The 18,384-nt window shown below is 41.8% G+C and overlaps 2 protein-coding genes across 2 annotated transcripts in view; one reads left to right on the top strand and one right to left on the bottom strand.

Annotated features, from left to right (window-relative positions):
* SNX14 (sorting nexin 14) overlaps nucleotides 1–9,176 on the top strand; it is an 83,065-nt gene extending 73,889 nt beyond the window's left edge. The window contains exons 26-28 of the mRNA XM_065402231.1: nucleotides 566–657; nucleotides 866–922; nucleotides 8,524–9,176. Coding sequence (XP_065258303.1) covers nucleotides 566–657; nucleotides 866–922; nucleotides 8,524–8,562 — 188 coding nt within the window. The 3' untranslated portion in view covers nucleotides 8,563–9,176. The remainder of the gene's footprint in view (nucleotides 1–565; nucleotides 658–865; nucleotides 923–8,523) is intronic.
* A 1,577-nt stretch (nucleotides 9,177–10,753) lies between these two features.
* Nucleotides 10,754–18,384, bottom strand: part of NT5E (5'-nucleotidase ecto) — a 44,336-nt gene continuing 36,705 nt past the window's right edge. Inside the window, exons 8-9 of the mRNA XM_065401618.1 lie at nucleotides 16,237–16,437; nucleotides 10,754–11,327 (exon numbers count right to left, since the gene is read on the bottom strand). Of these exons, the coding sequence (XP_065257690.1) occupies nucleotides 11,164–11,327; nucleotides 16,237–16,437 (365 nt within the window). The 3' untranslated portion in view covers nucleotides 10,754–11,163. The remainder of the gene's footprint in view (nucleotides 11,328–16,236; nucleotides 16,438–18,384) is intronic.

Genomic DNA, 18,384 nt, shown 5'->3' with positions numbered 1-18,384 from the left:
TAGAAATCTCTGGTCTCAGGTACATGGAGCGCATGCATACCCACGTGTGCAATAGAGATGGGGCCACACATCTCAAAGAACCTCCATGTACAGATAAGGAACCTATGTTTTATTACACAAAGCATTAGAGCAGTAAACTCAGGTTGTATTTTTTTCACCTAAAATCTGGCAGTGACTTAGTTCTATGCCATTGAAAGTAAAACTACAAGTAAAAAGATATATGTGTATATCGCTGCAGTGAGTTGGCTAACAAAGGAATAATTTTTCTCATATTGAGAACGTGAACACACAGGCTTCCACTTCTACGTCTTTAAATTCATTTAGTAGACACTCTGGCTAATTCTTAACTAAAATAGAATAATCAAAGGGGTTCAGAAAGGTTTTTGACTTTTGTGGTTATAAAAACAAATTCATTTGAAAGGTAAAGTTATAGCATACAAGTTTAGAGCCATTGGAAATGCTGAGGATATGATCCACTGAATTTTGGTCTAGCCATGCTTTACTATAGGACATAACTAATTTGTAATGGCTTTTTGTGATTGGTATGTGTTGGTATCTGGTCTAGATTTGATAGGCAAATGCATTGGAGAAGACGCCAAGTATGAAGGCATCAGACTTCTGTTTGATGGACTGCAGCAGCCAGTGCTTAACAAGCAGGTACTTTTAATTCTGAAAACAATTATATGAGAAACCTTACTGCTTGGTGCCGTGTTTCATAAAGGCTTTCAGTGATCTTTTGTGTATCCCAGGTAAATGCAAATTCTCTTTTAATTATTAAAACAACTATATTGCTCTTCATTTTTAAAGGGTTGTCATAAGAACTGACCTTGACCCTTTTATAACAGCTACTTTTTCTGTTTTTTAGTTGACTTATGTTCTGCTGGATATTGGGATACAAGAACTGTTCCCAGAACTCAATAAGGTATGTGATGACAAACCCATATAAGTGCTGCAGAATAGATCTCCTCTAATCTTAGTCACTTTAGACTCGTCCACTCTATTAATCACAAGCAGATAGACATGAAATCCCAAAGTTACGGGATTACCCGTTATCATTACCCATCGAAAGGTTAACTCCATTGAGGAGTCTGTATTTTGTTAGGTTGAAAGATGCTGTCAGATCTTCCAAAGCCAAACTTTTTAATTTTTGCTGATTAAAATTTTTCTCATGAGGCTTATAAGTTGTGCTAGAAGTAGAGGTGCCTCCCCAATGGAACTGTGCGGGGCAGCCAGCGGGGTATCCCTGTATGCCTTGTCATTATTGACTGTCAAATTTCTGCAGATGCTGTCTTTGGGAAATTTATCCTGCTTGTTGCATTCTGGTTGAGGTTCAGCATTTTTCCCATCGAATGTGTATTTTGTTGTACCTAATTTTGGTTATTGCTTTCTGGAATTCCCAGTGTCCAGATAAAGGAGAGAGGAATCACATGGATAAAAAGTACTGTATAAGGGCTAAGCACTATTTATATAGTGCATAGTAATCTGGAGGGGTGTGATGTGTTTGTATCTACTATGTATATCAAACTTTTTAAAAGAGAATTGCATAATGAATTTTTTGTTAGCCAACTTTGATTTTATTTAAAATATAGAACTTGCATCTTAACAATTGAGATTGTAAGCACCACAGCACAGGAGCTGCATCATAGAGTTTGCACAGTGCCAAGCACAGTTTTAGCACTTAACACAAAAATACCCTGTTGTTGGAGCCAAATTAATATTTCAGTTTTTCTTGGTAAATATAAGTTAGTAATGGAGGTTGAAACAAACTAAGGCCATCTATATCGTTTACATTAACGAAAGAGAGACCTAACTTACTTAGTTGAAATGAAGACTCTACTGAAGACTTCCAAATGAAGGTTAGAAAAAATGGTTCAAGTTTTTAACCGCTGTAAACACTTAAATAAAAATCTTACAGGACAAGTTGAATTGCATAATCTGTAGTCATGTTAGACTGAATGTGGATGTACAAAGAACCTGTCAAGAAGTTGAAAAAGAAAATGAACTCCGGGAATTGTGTACTCCAGAAATTGACCAGTACAAAATGGGGAATTCACCCCCAAACACTACAAGCAACCAGTCACTCCTTGTGTTACTCAATTGCAGGTATTGTGCACCAGTATGGTCATGCTCAATCCATGCACACAAAATTGATACTGACCTCAGTCAATCTTGTAGGATCATCACAGGGACTTTGAAACTGACCCCCACACTGTCGCTATACTGCCCTTTGGGGATTGCACCACCATCAGTGAGGTGGGATGCCTTCAGTAAAAAGGAGACATTAAAACAGATGCATGATCCAAGACACCGATTGTGTGGACACATTCCACCATCCAAGAGGCTGAAGTCCAGAAAGATATTTGCCTCTGAAAATCCCTTACTTCAAAATACCATTGTGGAAGGAAATAAATGCCAACGACTCCAGAGAACCTTCAGAACAACTTCCTCCAGACACCTCGAACTGGTTGCCCTAAATCACATGAGAGCTAGGGTGGTAAAGCCTGGTGACACTATGACCAAGTGGAAGTTGATAAATGACCCCAAACGTGAATGTGGAGAGACTAGACCAGTGGTTCTCAAGCCGTGGGCCGCATGTGGCCCAATTAGCACACAGCTGCAGCCCAGCTGTCTGCTTTCAAAAAAAAAAAAAAAAAAATTCAAAATTTGCTGCTCTGGTCTGGCAGAGGGTGGGGTCAGCTGAGGGGGAGACAGCATCCAGCAGCTCTACTGGAGCGCTCCTGCCAGCAGAGGGTAGGTGAGTGCTGCATGGGGGCAGGGTGTGGGAGAGTGAATCTGTGGGGGGGCTCTGGGCAGTGCGGGGTTTGGGGTGCTGGGCAGCATAGGTGCGGGAACTAGAGGTTTGCCGGGGTGCTGCAGCACCCCTAGATTTTAGTGGGGCTCCACTCCTAGCCCCACACCTGTGTTCCTGGCTGCCCGGCCAGCCTCGCGCAGCAGGGTCTAGGTCCCGGCTGCCCAGCCCCACACAGGGTTCCGCTCCTGGTCCCACTCTGTGGATGGATCTCTGGGTGGGGGGCACTGGGCATAGGGGACTATGGGAGGTTGGGGGGGGGGGGAGGAGCGCTGCGGTTCTCATCCTGCGGCCCATGTAACATATTGTGGGCGCCACATGCGGCCCATAGTGATAAATATGTTGAGAACCACTGGCCTAGAGAAACACTTGAACATAGTCTGATGCAGTGCCCTCTATCAGTATCTTCCACCGCCCAAAGAACTATTTGATACAAGTGATAACGCCAGGTCTTGGTTGTTGTTTTAAAGCGATTAGCTATGATGATGATGTACAGGAAGAGCGCCAAGCCTTCTGTTCGTGTGTGTGTGTGTGTGTACACAGTACTAAAATTAAGAGTCTCTTTTCCAAATCAAAGCAAGTCAAACAGGGTTAATTAAAATCTGGGCTATAAACAGGCTGTGATCACAAGGATTTGCACCTTTAAAGCCATCATCACAATTCCTTTAACTCAGGGAAGATTGACTTGCTCTTGCTTAATGTTTCAGCCACATAGCTGGGCAGAAGGAGCTTTGAAACTACTCTTGCCACAGACACTGGCCTAATTGGCTAAAGAGCTATGGCCCTAGCTCTGGAAGCTTGATGCTCTTTTCCCCTCCCCACTTGGTGGAAGCTGAAAGGGGAGAGGGTCTAGGTCTCTTTCTTGGACTTCAAATTCAGCTACTCCCTCTTTGGCATGTGCGAAGGGGGCCTTTCCTCCTAGGAGGCGAAAGCATTCTAGTGGAGATAACAGGACTAGTGTCGGGGTCGGGGTGGGGGGAGACCGCAGAAGAGAGACTGGCAGAAGAAAGGCAACTGGTATATGAGGGGTGGAAAACATGGCACAGGATGAGGGATAAGATCTGGAATCCCAAAGTACCAAGTAAAGCAGGGGAGAATAAAATAGAAGACAGTCGCTTGATTCTAGGGTGGGGATTACATTTTGATTTCACCCCCATTCCTCCAATCTACCCATCTAATTCCCATTGATTTGGTAGCTGACATTTTCATATATAGCCTCCCTCCTAAAAATTCCCTTCCCTCTACCCCTTTTGAAAGAGTCTTGAAGAGAATCTCTTCTTCTTTCCCTCCAATAAATGGTGGTGGGGGGGTGGGGAGGGAAAGCCCTGAAATTGCAATCCAGTTTTTGCTTAGTTATCAGTTAACTGTTTTTGTTTGTTTGTTCGTTTGTTTTGCAAAAGTCTTGCCTCAAGTGTCTGGTCTGGCCAGAGTTACTTTGAGACATCTGAGATTTATGTTCATTATAAAAATTAGCAAGTTACGACCAGTTACCTACAGAATGGTCCCTGTTCAGCGTTGGCTTTTTGTCCAGTTGAGGAATTGTATTAAAACTAAAAATACATTCAGATTCTGAGCAAGAACACAAAAAATGAGAGCTCCTTCCATCAATATTTAGAGAGGCTGAGCCTAGCTTTTGGAGCACTGTTGTTACAGAACACTCACTGTGACGGGATCCCCGGGGTGCAGCCTGCGACTGTGGGACCACTGTGCCCCCTTAACTCTCTAGCCTGGGCTGTCTCTCACAATGCTTTGCTAATGACAAGCAGCAAACCCCTCCCGGCACTGTTATCACTCAGCACAACAGCATGTGGAGCCCCACACACAGCTAGATTGCAGGAATGCTCCCAGAGCCACTCATGAATCACACAAAGAAAGTGTTTTCTTAAAATTAACAACGTGCTGGGTCATCATCCAAGACTGCTATAACATGAAATATATGGCAAAATGCAGGTAGTACAGAGAAGGAGACCTACAGTTCTCCACCAAGGTGTTCAGTCACAAATTATTTCATGCATTTTTTTTTTTTAACGAGTATCATCTGCATGGAAGCATGACCTCTGGTGCCGCAGAAGAAGCAGACACCCTCCTCTAGCTGGGTACCTCAGTCAAGTTCACCAGTACCATAGCCGGCTAGAGGCAGAAGCTCTAGAAAAGATGCGGAGGGAGGGATTCCCTAGAGCAATCATTGACTAAAAAGAAGGGATCACTGCCTCTGGAACCTGGCCAGGTCCATTGAGGCTGACCTGTGAAAAATCCTTGTCAGGAATCATTACCGCTACCAACCACTCCAGAGGCATATGGAGACCTTCTTAGCCTTTCAGTGTCAATATCCCTAGTGGTACAGGAAGGCTTCTAGTCACCGCATCAGGAGCATGCGGTACCACTACAGCCCACACTTCCACAAAAGCCAGTGCAGTCGAGAGGCAAGCCAGCAATGATATCCTCGGTACTGCCATCCCCGGATTCTGGCTACTTATCCCCAATTCTGACTGGCTCTGCTCCTCCATTGTCTGAGGGCTCAGACTCTTTTGTCAGACTTGGGGGTACATTCTTCTGTGTCCCAGCCAGTTCTCGGTCAGAGAACTGGGGACCATGGGTGTCACAGTAGTCACAGCACTGGCTGCCTCCTCAGGGGCAATGGCCCAGTCAAGCATGAGTCCCAGGCCCATATCTGTGGCCATTCTGGATGCTGTGGGGCATCCCCCTGCCTGCTAGGACTTCTCTTCACCTGCCTTGTTTGGTTTCCTCAAGGGTGCACCAAGAGAAATGGCACCACAGACAACATTCTCCAGTACCCAATACTGAGAGCAGCCAGAAGTCACTTGTGTGGCTTCTCCACCGTAAGACACAGAGCAGCCACTACCTCAGCATCCTGTTGCCTCCTCTTCTTCATCACCAGACAAGGCTGTAAAGGTGGCAAGTGACTCACCACCACCAGAGGACCATGAGGCTCATCAAGATCTACTGAGAAGGGTAGCCTCTGTTCTTGACATTCAGGCAGAGGAGGTCTGTGAGAGTTCTCACAAGTTAGTGGACATTGTTACCAATGGCCCTTTCTAAAATGGCTCTGCTGATTAATGAAGCAACTTATGGAGCCAGTTAAGGCACTTCAGTAGACCTTCCCCCCCCCCCCCCCATCCCACAACAAAATGGGCCAAGAGGAGGTACTACAACCGGTCTAAAGGATATGAGCACTTGTATTCTCATCCTCCTCCAGGCTCCTTAGTAATGGCAGCTACTAACCAGCAGGAGAGGTAAGGACACCCAAGCATCAACATGTAAAGGCAAAGATTCAAAAAGACTAGACTTGCTGGGTCGCAAACTTTAATCCTTGCGAAGTCTGCAATTTAGGATTGCAAACCAGCAGGCACTCTTGAGTCGCTATGACATCATGCTTTGGGAAAACATTAAATTCAAGGACAGGTTACCAGAGAGCTGCAGGCAGGAGTTCACTGTAATGATGGAAGAAGGTAAGTTGGTTACCAGAACTGATCTTCAGGACAGTTTGGATAGTGTGGACTCAGCAGCTCGAACCATGGCATCAGCTATTACTTTAAGATGTTCATGGTTTCAGTCCTCTGGGCTCCCCCAGAGGTCCGCCAGACCTTTCTCGACATGCATTTGAAGGTCCTTCTTTGGTTTTGGATGACTTAACAATAAGCTCCAGAGACCCCCTGTGGAATACCAGGAGATATGTCCTCCCAGTTTGACAATGAATCATGGATAACTATGAGTATGGGCTTTCAACCAATTGTGCACCCACCTTATAGTAATTTCATTTAGACCACATTTCCTTAGTTTACTAATGCCTTTTATGACCCTTGCTAGGTGTAATTCATTTTGTGCCTTAGTTTTTAATTTTATCTCTACATTCCTGTGGTATTTGGCACTTGTCCTTAGCTATTTGTCTGTGTCCACTTTTTGTAGAATTCCCTTTGGATTTTCAGGTCATTAAAGAGCTCTTGATGGTGCCATATTGGCTTCTTACTGTACTTCCTCTCTTTCCTTCACATTGAGCTATTCTCATCATGCTATTGTGCCTTAAATATTGTCTCTGAGAAACTGCCAACTCTCCTGAATTCCTTTTCTCCTTGGTTTTCTTCCCCTGTGACCTTACCTGCCAGTTCTCCAAGTTTTTTTTTGGTCTGTTTTTTTTGAAGTCCATTGTCCTTATTCTGCTGCTCTCTCGTCTTCCTTTCCTTAGCATGATATCTGTCGTTTCATGATCACTTTCACCCAGATTGTTTTCTACCTTCAGATTCGCAACCAATTCCTCCCTGTCTCGCTCGTTACTTCCTCCACCTTCTGAAACATGTGGTCTCAAATACATTCCAAGAATTTATTGGACATTGTGTTTTGCCCTATTACTTTTGTAACAGATGTCTGGGTAGTTAAAGTTCTCCATTATTACCAGGGGTCTTGGATTCTGGATATTGCTGTTACTTGTTGTAGAAATGCCTCATCCACCTCCTCTGCCTGATTTGGTGGTCTACATTGACCCCTACCATGACATCACTCTTGTTTCCCCTCCACCCCCGCTTATCTTCACCTAGAAACTTTCAGCTGGTCTGCATCTGACCTACTTCTGGACTTCAGAGCAAGTGTATATGTTCTTGATGTATAATGCAACACCTTCTCCCTTTTTTCCCTGCCTGTCCTTCCTGAACAAGCTCTACTCTTCTATACCAATATTCCAATCATGAGGTTTATCCCATCAAGACTTATCAGTGATGCCAATTAAGTCATAATATGTGTACTACTACTTCCAGTTCTTCCTATTTATTCCCCATGTTCTTGCATTTGTTTATAGTCATCCCACGATGTTGAGCACATTCCCCTGCTCTTTTTCCTCTTGTTGCTCCTATTGACCTGGTTGTAATTTTCCATTTTGCCCCTATCCCTCCTCCCCCAACATCTAGCTCTCTGTTTGTTGCCTTTTTTTATGCCTATTTGGGACTTTTGTCACCTGCCCCCTTTGAACCTAGTTTAAAATGAGGTATTATGCTGTACAGCCATAGCTTGTTTACATACAGTATTTGGTAAATAACCCAGTTCTTAACTGGTGCTATGAAATAAGCCCAGTCTTCAAGTTTACATCTTTGTTTTTTCTAGCCCTTCTGTTCCCTTTTCAGCCATTAATCTTCCTGTCTGACATATTGGATTCTTATTTAATTAGACTGGTCATTAACAGTAAACATTTAATCAATTCAGATGTACTGGACTTAACACCCAAATGAAACAGTCATAAATAGATTATATAAGAGCTGTCTTTAGAAGAGCAGTAAAATGCCATTATATAAACTCAGTCTCAAACCCAATGTACATCTAATCTCCTGGAACCCCTGTGGTGGTGAGCTGGGATGATAGAGGGAGGAAGAAATCACAGCAGGGGCTGAAGAGAAATGAGAAGTAAAGACTAAAGATTTCATTTCAGAATGAGGGATTCTAGATCATAGGATTGTGTTCAGAAAAGCTGGTTTAAGGGTTGGGAACAGCAGGAGCTATAAAGAAAGGACATTTCCTGATTTAAGGCACAGTAGGGGGAAAAAAATTGTGAACATTATCCTTTAATTTCTGGACCTCCATATTTATTATGATGGTTTCGAATATATGTTTAAAATATTTTGTTCATTGCAATTGTTTATGTAAATATATACTTCCATACTTCAGTAAATTACAGTGCAATTTTTTTTCTCAATTACTACTTATAATAGGTTCACAAGGAAGCTACCTCTGTATCATCTTGGATGTAAAAGCAGGAGCTTGGATGAACACCAAAAGGAAAATGTCTGCAGTGCACTAATTTAATGGATGTGAAACATTTTAGTCTTGAATTGTATATTTTCTTGTAAATAACAGTGAAATTTAACTTCTGAAGATCTGTTTGCCTAATAAAGATTAATTCAAATTTAATACTGATTGAAATTAAAGAACTTTGTCCGCTATTTGAACTTATTACCCTTCTCCTCAAAAGTGTAACTATTGCTAATAGACAAAATACTCACTTTACAAAAAATTGTCAGTGTAGGAGAGAATATGGTAATGTTTATTGTACATTGAAAAGCAGACCTGTAGAGGACCAAACCTAAATGTGTACTGCTAAAAACAAAGGGGTCATCTTCCTGAAAGGATATTTTGAAAAACTCTGGAATTAGGAAGATTTTTGTGGGGAGGTGGCTGCTGTATATAAACTTAACTTTGCTAGAGTAAGATGGTAAAATATTGCTAAAAATTTCCCCAAAATAAATCTCCATGTCCCTTTTTTTTCCATAGAAAGTGAAGAAATTGAATCTGTTGCAAGTAAATCATTACCTCAAAGCTTATTTAGTTTTTGGCCTTTCATACTTTGTTAGCATGAAAAGTACTTACACATTTAAAAAAAAAAAAAAAAAAATTTAATGGAGATATCCCATCTCCTAGAACTGGAAGGGACCTTGAAAGGTCATCAAGTCCAGCCCCCTGCCTTCACTAGCAGGACCAAGTACTGATTTTGCCCCAGATCCCCAAGTGGCCCCCTCAAGGATTGAACTCACAACCCTGGGAATAGCAGGCCAATGCTCAAACCACTGAGCTATCCCTCCCCCAACTGTAGAGAACAGGGAGCTAATGATCATTAAAGTGTTCAGTTTATCTAGCAACTGACGCTGAAACATGAAGCACTTCAGAAATAATTAGGTTACTTTTTTTTGCTCTTTTTACTTTAGAAATATCACAAATATGAAGTCTTGCCAGAATCTTCCTTAGAGGACTAAAAAACTGGAGTGGGAACCCTAATCAGTTCTTAATAGAATATGTTTAAAGAAACTTTCCATGTTGAGATTCCCTACCCATACATTTTAAGCTTTTTTTCCCCTTCAAACTAGCCATTAGAAAACCCATTGACAAGTCCTTTTTAAAGTAGTTTTACTTGTGTAGTTACATATTACATATCCATGCTATACCTTTTCACAGATACTTCTGGGCAGCACTTTCAGAAAATGTCAACACCAAATAAGAGAGCTTTGTATTCTAACAAGAAGCTTAAAACAAGTACACAAATCTGAAACTCTGTTAAGAGTTCTTGGTCAGCCTGTGAGTCTCAATTTTTATATCCCCCTTCCCATTTACTCCCTCCTCCCTTTTGCACAAAGATAGCTAAAATGTTAATTCTGCTGGCCAAATCCACCTCACTGGATAACTTGAAGGATACAGCAGAATTACAGCTGAAGCGATCTACAAGGTACGCTTCTTGGGCCATAGGTGTAACCTTTTGCTGTTTTTTTTAGGTCTGTTTAAAAAACACCAATCTGTTAATCAGACTAACTTTTATTCTGCTGGAAGTCTTTGCCTCTGACATTTTCTTATCTACAAGTGGAAGTTGCTGCCTCTATAAAAAAAAAAAAAAAGAGTACCTGTTCAAGGAATAAGTACAGCATACTTTTGAGATGGTATGTGAAATCCAAAAACTCTGCAACTTCCTGGGAACCCACCTTTCTAATAATGTGGCAGTCTTAATCTCCTAGTGGAAGAGGAGCTGACTATGCTTCAGTGTTTAAACCAATCTCTATTAGAGGGGGCAAATTATCTCAGGCACTGATGTAGCCAAGATAAGTGTGATTAAAAACTGGATACTGTTTTCACATTTAAGTTTTCAACCCTGTACAGGGGACAGAGGAAAGTAGTAATGCATCTATAAGGAATTTACTTACACTACTGAAAAGAAGATTTGTTGATTTCACTGTTTCAGTGTGCATGGGAAGAGTTGGAGCGAAAATTTTACACAGATATGCTTGTAAATATTTCTATAGAATACAATATATTTCTCCATGGAATAAGATGTTTTTCCTTTAATGCTTTGCTCTTTGGAACTGGAGTTTGAGGGTAGAAACATCAAGGAAGTGCACTTAAACCTGCTGTATCAAATTTGGAAACGTACTACCTGCCAAAATACCCCATCATTCTGTATAGTATGCTTCACAGCTTTTCTTCAGAGCCAAGCTTTGATACCCAGATCTGGGCAAAAAAAACTGTTAGAATGTGTCAACCTTCAGCAAAACTGTTTTGTTTGTTCCCCAGAGAGATACATCTCAGAAAGCCCTTAGTCAAGTGACCCCAGATTTGGATCAATATTCCTACCTCAAACCCCTACAAAGCACACCAAATTTTAAGGCAACCACGCACATAATACAGCATTTAGAAGAGCCATGTTTTAAAGAGAGCCGGTCTCAATCTTGACTGTAGTACAGCTGGCCTCCACTGTAATTACTGAATGTATGCCAAGACCTAGGACCTGTTTAAACATGTGCTGGGAGGTGCAGGCAAAGGGGAGGGGAGCAGGCTTTCTAGCAGCAGTCTAAAAGCATCGCAAATAAGAATTAAAAAATGAAGTGCAGGAATGTCACAGTGAATAAGCCAGCAATCAGCGTAATACTTCCTTGGATGAAATTTCCTGCAGAAAACTTCACTCGTCCTTCAACTGCTGGAAAAACAGGTCCCATTCTAGAGATGTAACTGGAAACTACTTCAACATCAAGATCACCTAGATAAACAGAAGTTATACATATATATATATTGTGAAATTAATAGTAATGTTAAATAGCACCCTCAAACTTTGTATTCTTGATTCTCATTTTAAACTAATTTCCCTTGAAGAAGGAATTGCTTTCTACTACATTTTCATATTCAGGATAGCACAATTATTTATGACAGTGGTTTTCAACCTGTGGTCTGCAGCCCCCTGGGGGTCCACAGACTGTCTAAGATTTCCAAAGGGTTCCACTCCTCCATTTGAAAATTTTTAAGGTTGCAAACCACTGGTTTATGACATCAAGGGACTGGGGAAAATCACAATGGGATGGACAGCTAGAACAGTTCAACTATTGTGAAAAGTTTTTTCCAGAATGTCACGGTGGGCAGCTGAAAGTTTATTGGGAAAAGCATTGCCCTTGCCATAGTTACTTTGGTTTATCTTTGTAGGGTTACTAGTGCACATCTAGCATGTTTACACACACAGGGATCCAGAATCCCATTTCCAAAGGATTCTCTGACACTGTGCATTGTTATGCAGGCAACAGGTATGTATAGCTGAGAGGTTATGCACTGTACCTTTCCAGTGTTACATCTTTAGTATGTTTAGGAACTGTGTGCTTCCTTGTGCACACAGACTCCATGTGAATTTTCCATCAGTATGTTAATTTATTTCTGCAGAGGGCTTTACTGGGAGTTGTTTTAACATTACAAAAGAAGTGGTAACTATGCAAAATATATTCACCTAATGAAGATAAAGGCACTATAGGTTAACTGACTTTGAAATAGCTCTGGCTCAAAAGATCCCATCTGTGAGGGACGCGATAACCATAGACTCTCAGACTAAGGTCAGAAAGGACCACCACTGAACTCTTGCACATTGCAGGCTACAGACCCTCACCCCACCCCTCTAATAGACCCCTAGCCTCTGGCTGAGTTACTGAAGACCTCAAATCATGGTTTAAAGACTTCAAGTTACAGAGACTCCACCATTTACACTAGTTTAAACCTGCATGTGAGCCAGGCCCTATGCTGAAGAGGAAGGTGAAAAACTCCCAGGTCTCTGCCAATCTGACTCGGGGGGAAATTCCTTCCCCACCCAAATACGGCGATCAGTTAAACCCTGAGCATGTGAGCAAGACCCACCAGCCAGACACCTGGGAAAGAATTCTCTGTAGTAACTTAGAGCTCTCCCCATCTACTGTCCCAGATCCACCCATTGGGGATTTTTGCTACTGGCAGTTGCCAATAGGCCACATGCCATTGCAGGCAGTCCTGTCATACCAGCCCCTCCATAAAACTATCAAGCTCAGTCTTGCAGGTTTTTTGCCCCCACTGCTCCCCTTAGGAGGTGGCTCCAGACCATCACCCCCCTGATGGTTAGAAACCTTCACCTAATTTCAAGCTTAAACTTGTTGATGGCCAGTTTATATCCCATTTGTTCTTGTGTCTACACTGGTGCTTAACTTAAACAAGTCCTCTCCCACCCTGGTATTTATCCCGCTGATGTATTTATAGAGAGCAATCATCTCTCCCCTCAGCCTTCTTTTGGTTAGGCTAAACAAGCCAAGCTCTGAGTCTCCCCTCAAAGTAGGTTTTCCATTCCTCACATAATCTGAGTAGACCTTCTCTGCAGCTATTCCAATTTGAATTCATCCTTCTTAAACATGGGTGACTAGAACTGCACATAGTATTCCAGATGAGGTATCACTTCCCTGTCTCTACTGGAAATACTTCACCTGATGCATCATCGGATTGCATTAGTCTTTTTCTCAGCCACATCACATTGACAGCTCAGAGTCATCCTGTGATCAACCAATACACCCACATCTTTCTCCTCCTCGGTCATTTCCAACTGACATAAGTCCCTAGCTTATAGCAAAAATTCTTCTTGTTAGTCCCTAAATGCATGATCTTGCACTTTGTACTATTAAATTTCATCTAATTTCTATTACACTAGTTTACAAGGTCATCCAGATCTTGTATGATATTACAGTCCTCCAATATCTGTATTGTTACAGATATTAACAATATCTCCCACCTTTGTGTCATCCACAAATTTTATTACCTCACTTTTTATGCCAAAGTCAGTAATAAAAAATGTTAAATAAGATTGATCCCAAGACCGCTCCTTGAGGAACTCCACTAGTAACCTCCCTCCAACCTGACAGTTCACCTTTCAGTATGACCCATTGTAGTCTCCCCTTTAACCAATGTCTTATCCACCTTTCAAGTCTCATATTAATCCCCATCTTCTCCAATTTAATAATTTCTCATGTGAAACTGTATCGAATGCCTTAGTGAAATCCAGGTAGATAAAATCTGTTGCATTTCTATTGTCTAAAAAAAACAGGTATCTTCTCAAAGAAGGAGATCAGGTTGCTCTGGCATGATCTACTTTGTGTAAAACCATGTTGTATTTTATCCCAATTATCCTTCACCTCTATGTTCTTAACTACTTTCTCTCTCAAAATTTGTTCCAAGACCTTGAATACAACTGAGGTCAAACTAACAGGCCTGTAGTTTCCTAGATCACATTTCCCCCCCTTTCTTAAAAATAGGATCTATATTAGCAATTCTCCAGACATAGGGTATGACTAATGAGTTTACACATTCATTAAAATCCTTGTTATTGGACTTGCAATTTCATGTGCCAGTTCCTTTAATATTCTTGGATGGAGCTTATCCAGGCCCCCCAATTTAGCCCCATTAAGCTATTTGAGTTTAACTTCCACCTCAGATGTGTAATTTCTACCTCCATATCCTCATTGCCATTAGCCACCCTGCCACTACCCCAAGCTCTTCATTAGCCTCATTAAAAACTGAGGCAAAGTATTTGTTTAAGTGTTGGACCATGCCTAGATAATCTCATCTCCACCCCATTCTCAGCAATCCCACTTCTTCTTCCCTTACTTATATGGCTATAGAACCTTTTACTATCGGTTTTAATTTCCTTTGCAAAGTCCAACTCTGCTTGGCTTTGGGCAGCTCTTACTTTATCCCTACACTTTCTGACCTCCAAAAAGTAGCTTTCATTAGTGATCCCTCCCTGCTTCCATTCCTTGCAGGCCTTCTGCTTTCTCTTAATCACCTGTTTGAAATACTCACTCAGCCAGCTTGGTCTGCAACCCTTCCCTACGAATTTTTCCCCTTGTTTGGAATGCAGGCTTCAGATAGTTTCTACAGCTTTGGACTTAAGTAATTCAAAGCCTCTTCCACATTCAGCTCTTTCAGTTCTTCAGTCCAGTCCACTTCCCTTCAGTTGAAATCAAGGACCCTTATTGCAGATCTATTTTTGTTTATCCTTCCACTTAGTTTAAATTGAATTAGCTCATGATCACTCAAAACAAAGGGTATGTCTACACCCAGCCGCTAGTTCGGCGGCTGGGAATCGAAGTTCTGGGTTCGACTTATCGCGTCTTGTCTGGACGCGATAAGTCGAACCAGGAAGTGATCGCCGTCGACTGCGGTACTCCAGCTAGACGAGAGGAGTACCGCGGCGTCGACGGGGGAACCGCGGCGTCGACGGGGGAACCTGCCTGCTGCGTGTGGACCGAGGTAAGTTCGAACTAAGGTACTTCGAACTTCAGCTACGTTATTCACGTAGCTGAAGTTGCGTACCTTAGTTCGAATTGGGGGGTAAGTGTAGACCAAGCCAAAGTTGTCCTCTATGATCAGTTCTTCTATGAGGTCCTCACTACTCACCCCTACCAAATCTAAAATGGCATCACCTTTTGTTGAAGACCAAAAGGGAACTTCCTTTATATTTTTGTGGACTGAGCTAACAGGACAGTAGCCAGTCTGGAAATGGGAGACCCATCAAAGTCAGGTAACATTACAGACCAAATGAAAACTTGTGCTAGATCTAGAAGCATGCCTTTACAGGGTACTCTGTTTTATGGGAGGCTCTGTCCTTTGTGTATCTTCAGAAATGAATTTGAATAAACAAGTGGCTGTTAATTATATATGTTAAACATGAAATCCTTTAAAAGTTTTTCTTCCTAACAGATTTGGATGGCAGCTATACAGGGCAGAGTATTGTACTTGCTAAACACTTAAATGCTGTTTTAAGTATTCTTAAAATGGCGTTAGAAAAATCCATTCATTTTCTTTCCCTCTGGTGCTGGCTTGGCTTTTATTCTTGTACCATCAGTTGCATGTTGATGCTATATACTCGCTCGTGACTAGTCATAATCTGATACAGGGCTCCAATAGGAGCAAATGACGCAGCGCTAGCTTTTAAAATGCTGGCTCTATTTTGTACAGAATAAGGATTTTTTTCCCCCTTCTATAACCTGTTTCCATGTTGTCCAGTGGATACCTCAGTACCTGGCGATGCAGCTTTGGTGATCCACACACGACACTGACTCTCCTTTAGATTTTAGACTAACCTTTTTGGTAAAAGCTACTTGAGCAAGTATATTTCTAGTGGGTAGCATGTTTGAGGTGTAGGCACGTTTGACGTGTAGCATGTTTGAGGTGTAGATGAAAGCAGCCACTCTCTTTTCATTTATTATTGTGCACGGCGTACCTATTGCAGATACCACCGGTGGCCCCCCTGGCACGCTTCTGCTCATTTCCTTAAAATGATACGTTAGTGACACTGTTTCCTGCTCTGTGCTAGTCTAAGCTGTTTCATGCAGCCAGAGAACCTGATTCTGAGAGATGCTGATTTCAATGGAAGTTGCAGGCACTTAGTTTCTCTCAGGATCAGGCCTAACAATTATCAACTGAAAGATACGGAGCCCTGAGTGTTCAGCTACTCAAAGCAAATTATATCCATTCTATTTAAGATGAAACCGTGAGGTCTCGTATTATAGCAACATCTTTAACATTCTTAAAACTAGGAGGATGTTAGTCTTTGATGTCCACTACATGGCTAATAGCTTGCTACATATTCAATATGGAGTGTCTATGCTTACCCTGATTGTGACTCAGTGATTTAGTTTTTAGCATAGAATATCCATCTCCTCCCTGCTGCAGAAAAGAAGGAAGAATCACTTTGTACGTTTCATCCATTTGGAGTGGTACATAGGCTGGTACTCTACAGGCCGTGCAAAGAACTTCTATGCTGACAACTCTGCTTCCTGGTGGTCTGGAAAGATTGTAGACCACATGAATGCCTAGGAGAAAACACATTTTTAGACATCACTTTAAATAGCTCCAATTGAGCACCTCAGATCCATAAAATCGTTAAACGGACACTCTACACTTCCGCATGTGAGAATTAGGCCTGACTTTTGAAAGAGAACATTCTTATTGTAAATAGCTTCCTGCCCTGTCCCCCTCTTACACACAAATCAGCTCTTACTCTTTACTCCAGAAAATTCATGGTTACTGGAACTGTGAGAACAGAGGGAGCATCCCATCTCAAGCTCCATACCCTTTTTCTTTTCCCGGTTCCCTCCTGGCTGCTGACACACACAAACAGTTCATTGGGGAGTGGGTGGGATTATGATATTGGAGGTCAGAGACCTCCCCTCTTCACCATATTCCTAGTCTGCCTCCTTGTCATGCATTTGTTTACATACTATTATCTTACTGGTTGAAATGAGCTAGTATGAAGGAATGTGCCAACACATGGTTATTACAGATAGTGGCTATGTTCTTCATTCTTTTTTATGAAATTTATGTAGCTACTAACTCAAATCAATCTAGGCTCTATGGACTTCTTGGCCTCCTTGTACACTATGTATGGCAGTTTAAGTAGTGATGGTATAACTCGGGCCATAACTCATTAATACAGTATTAAAATGCAGAGCCAGACAATGAAACCTACCAACCATGCAATTACATTAAGGTGTCTCTTAATTTGAGGGCAACAGCATGAACGTGCAGTAGAGCTAGCATTAAAGGAAGTACAAACAGGTCAAGATAATCACCAGTCGAGTACAGGAAACAACTCCCTTCAAAAGGATTAGTAATCCAATCAATATAGTTACTAGGGTACCTCACAGTCAGATCATAGCACAGTGACACTGGTGACAAACTGACCAGAGAGAGAGGACAGTTGAGGTTATCCACTGGACTGATTTAGCACAGTTTTTTTACCAAAGGATTGAAAACAGGAACCAGGAAATAGGAGTCTGCAGGGAAGCCAGACACACCTCTCTAGGTCAATTTTAAGCAGAATGTTATTTTACCTTCCTTAGAGGCAGGTACCCTAATTAGTCAAAAGTGCCAGTCAAGCCATTGCTATAACAAACAGATTATTGAAATAAAGGGGAGTACCCTACCCACTGCTCTGGAACTGCTACAGTACAAGATGTATTACAGAATCTGGGGCAGCTGCTCCCGCATGTCTCCTCGGGCTGGTTAAGAACGTTCTTACATGAACAGACGTGAATGAGATGTTTCTTACCTGGTCATTCTCTGTTAGTAGTTTCTATCCTCATTCATTACTAATGGGTTAATGTCCCCCACCTATGGTATTTGGAGGTGGTCCAGTGTTGTTGCTGGAGGCCATAGAACTAAGCCCTGCCCATCAGCTCAGGCCACCTGAAGAGTTGTTCCAAAGCTAGAGAAATGCTCCAACAACCTATTATTAGCATTAAGAGAACAACTTGATATAGTGTATTAATTAACTTTAGGACAATATATGTCCAAGTTGCCCTTCAGAGAAAATTTTCAATTTTGTATTCTGGTCATTTACCAGACTAGCAAGGCAGGTTGACTTCAGAGAAAAGCTGCTAACAGAAAAAATTATCTGGTAAGAAGTTTCTTATTCTGTTTCACAGCTTCTGTCCTCATTCATCACTAATGGGAAGTAGCAAGTAGTAAATCCTAGAAGTGGGGGGAGGGAATCATAGGGTTAGAAGGGACCACAAGGGTCATCTAGTCTAACCCCCATTTTTAGGAATAATTAAAAAACTCTGCTCATCCTTATTACATAGAATAATAGGCAGGACTGGATGCTCTTACCATATGTCATAAACAGATAGTTAAGGGTTAATGCCTCTTTTACCTGTAAAGGGTTAAGAAGTTCACCTAGCCTAGCTGACACCTGACCAGAGGCACCAATGGGAGGACAAGATGGTTCAAAGGGAAGGAGGGAAGTTCCCTTTGTCTGT

This window comes from Emys orbicularis, chromosome 3 (assembly GCF_028017835.1).
Source record: "Emys orbicularis isolate rEmyOrb1 chromosome 3, rEmyOrb1.hap1, whole genome shotgun sequence".
Lineage (NCBI taxonomy): Eukaryota > Metazoa > Chordata > Testudines > Emydidae > Emys > Emys orbicularis.
Note: the sequence above shows the minus strand (reverse complement) of the source record. Positions and strands in the feature narration are given on the sequence as shown.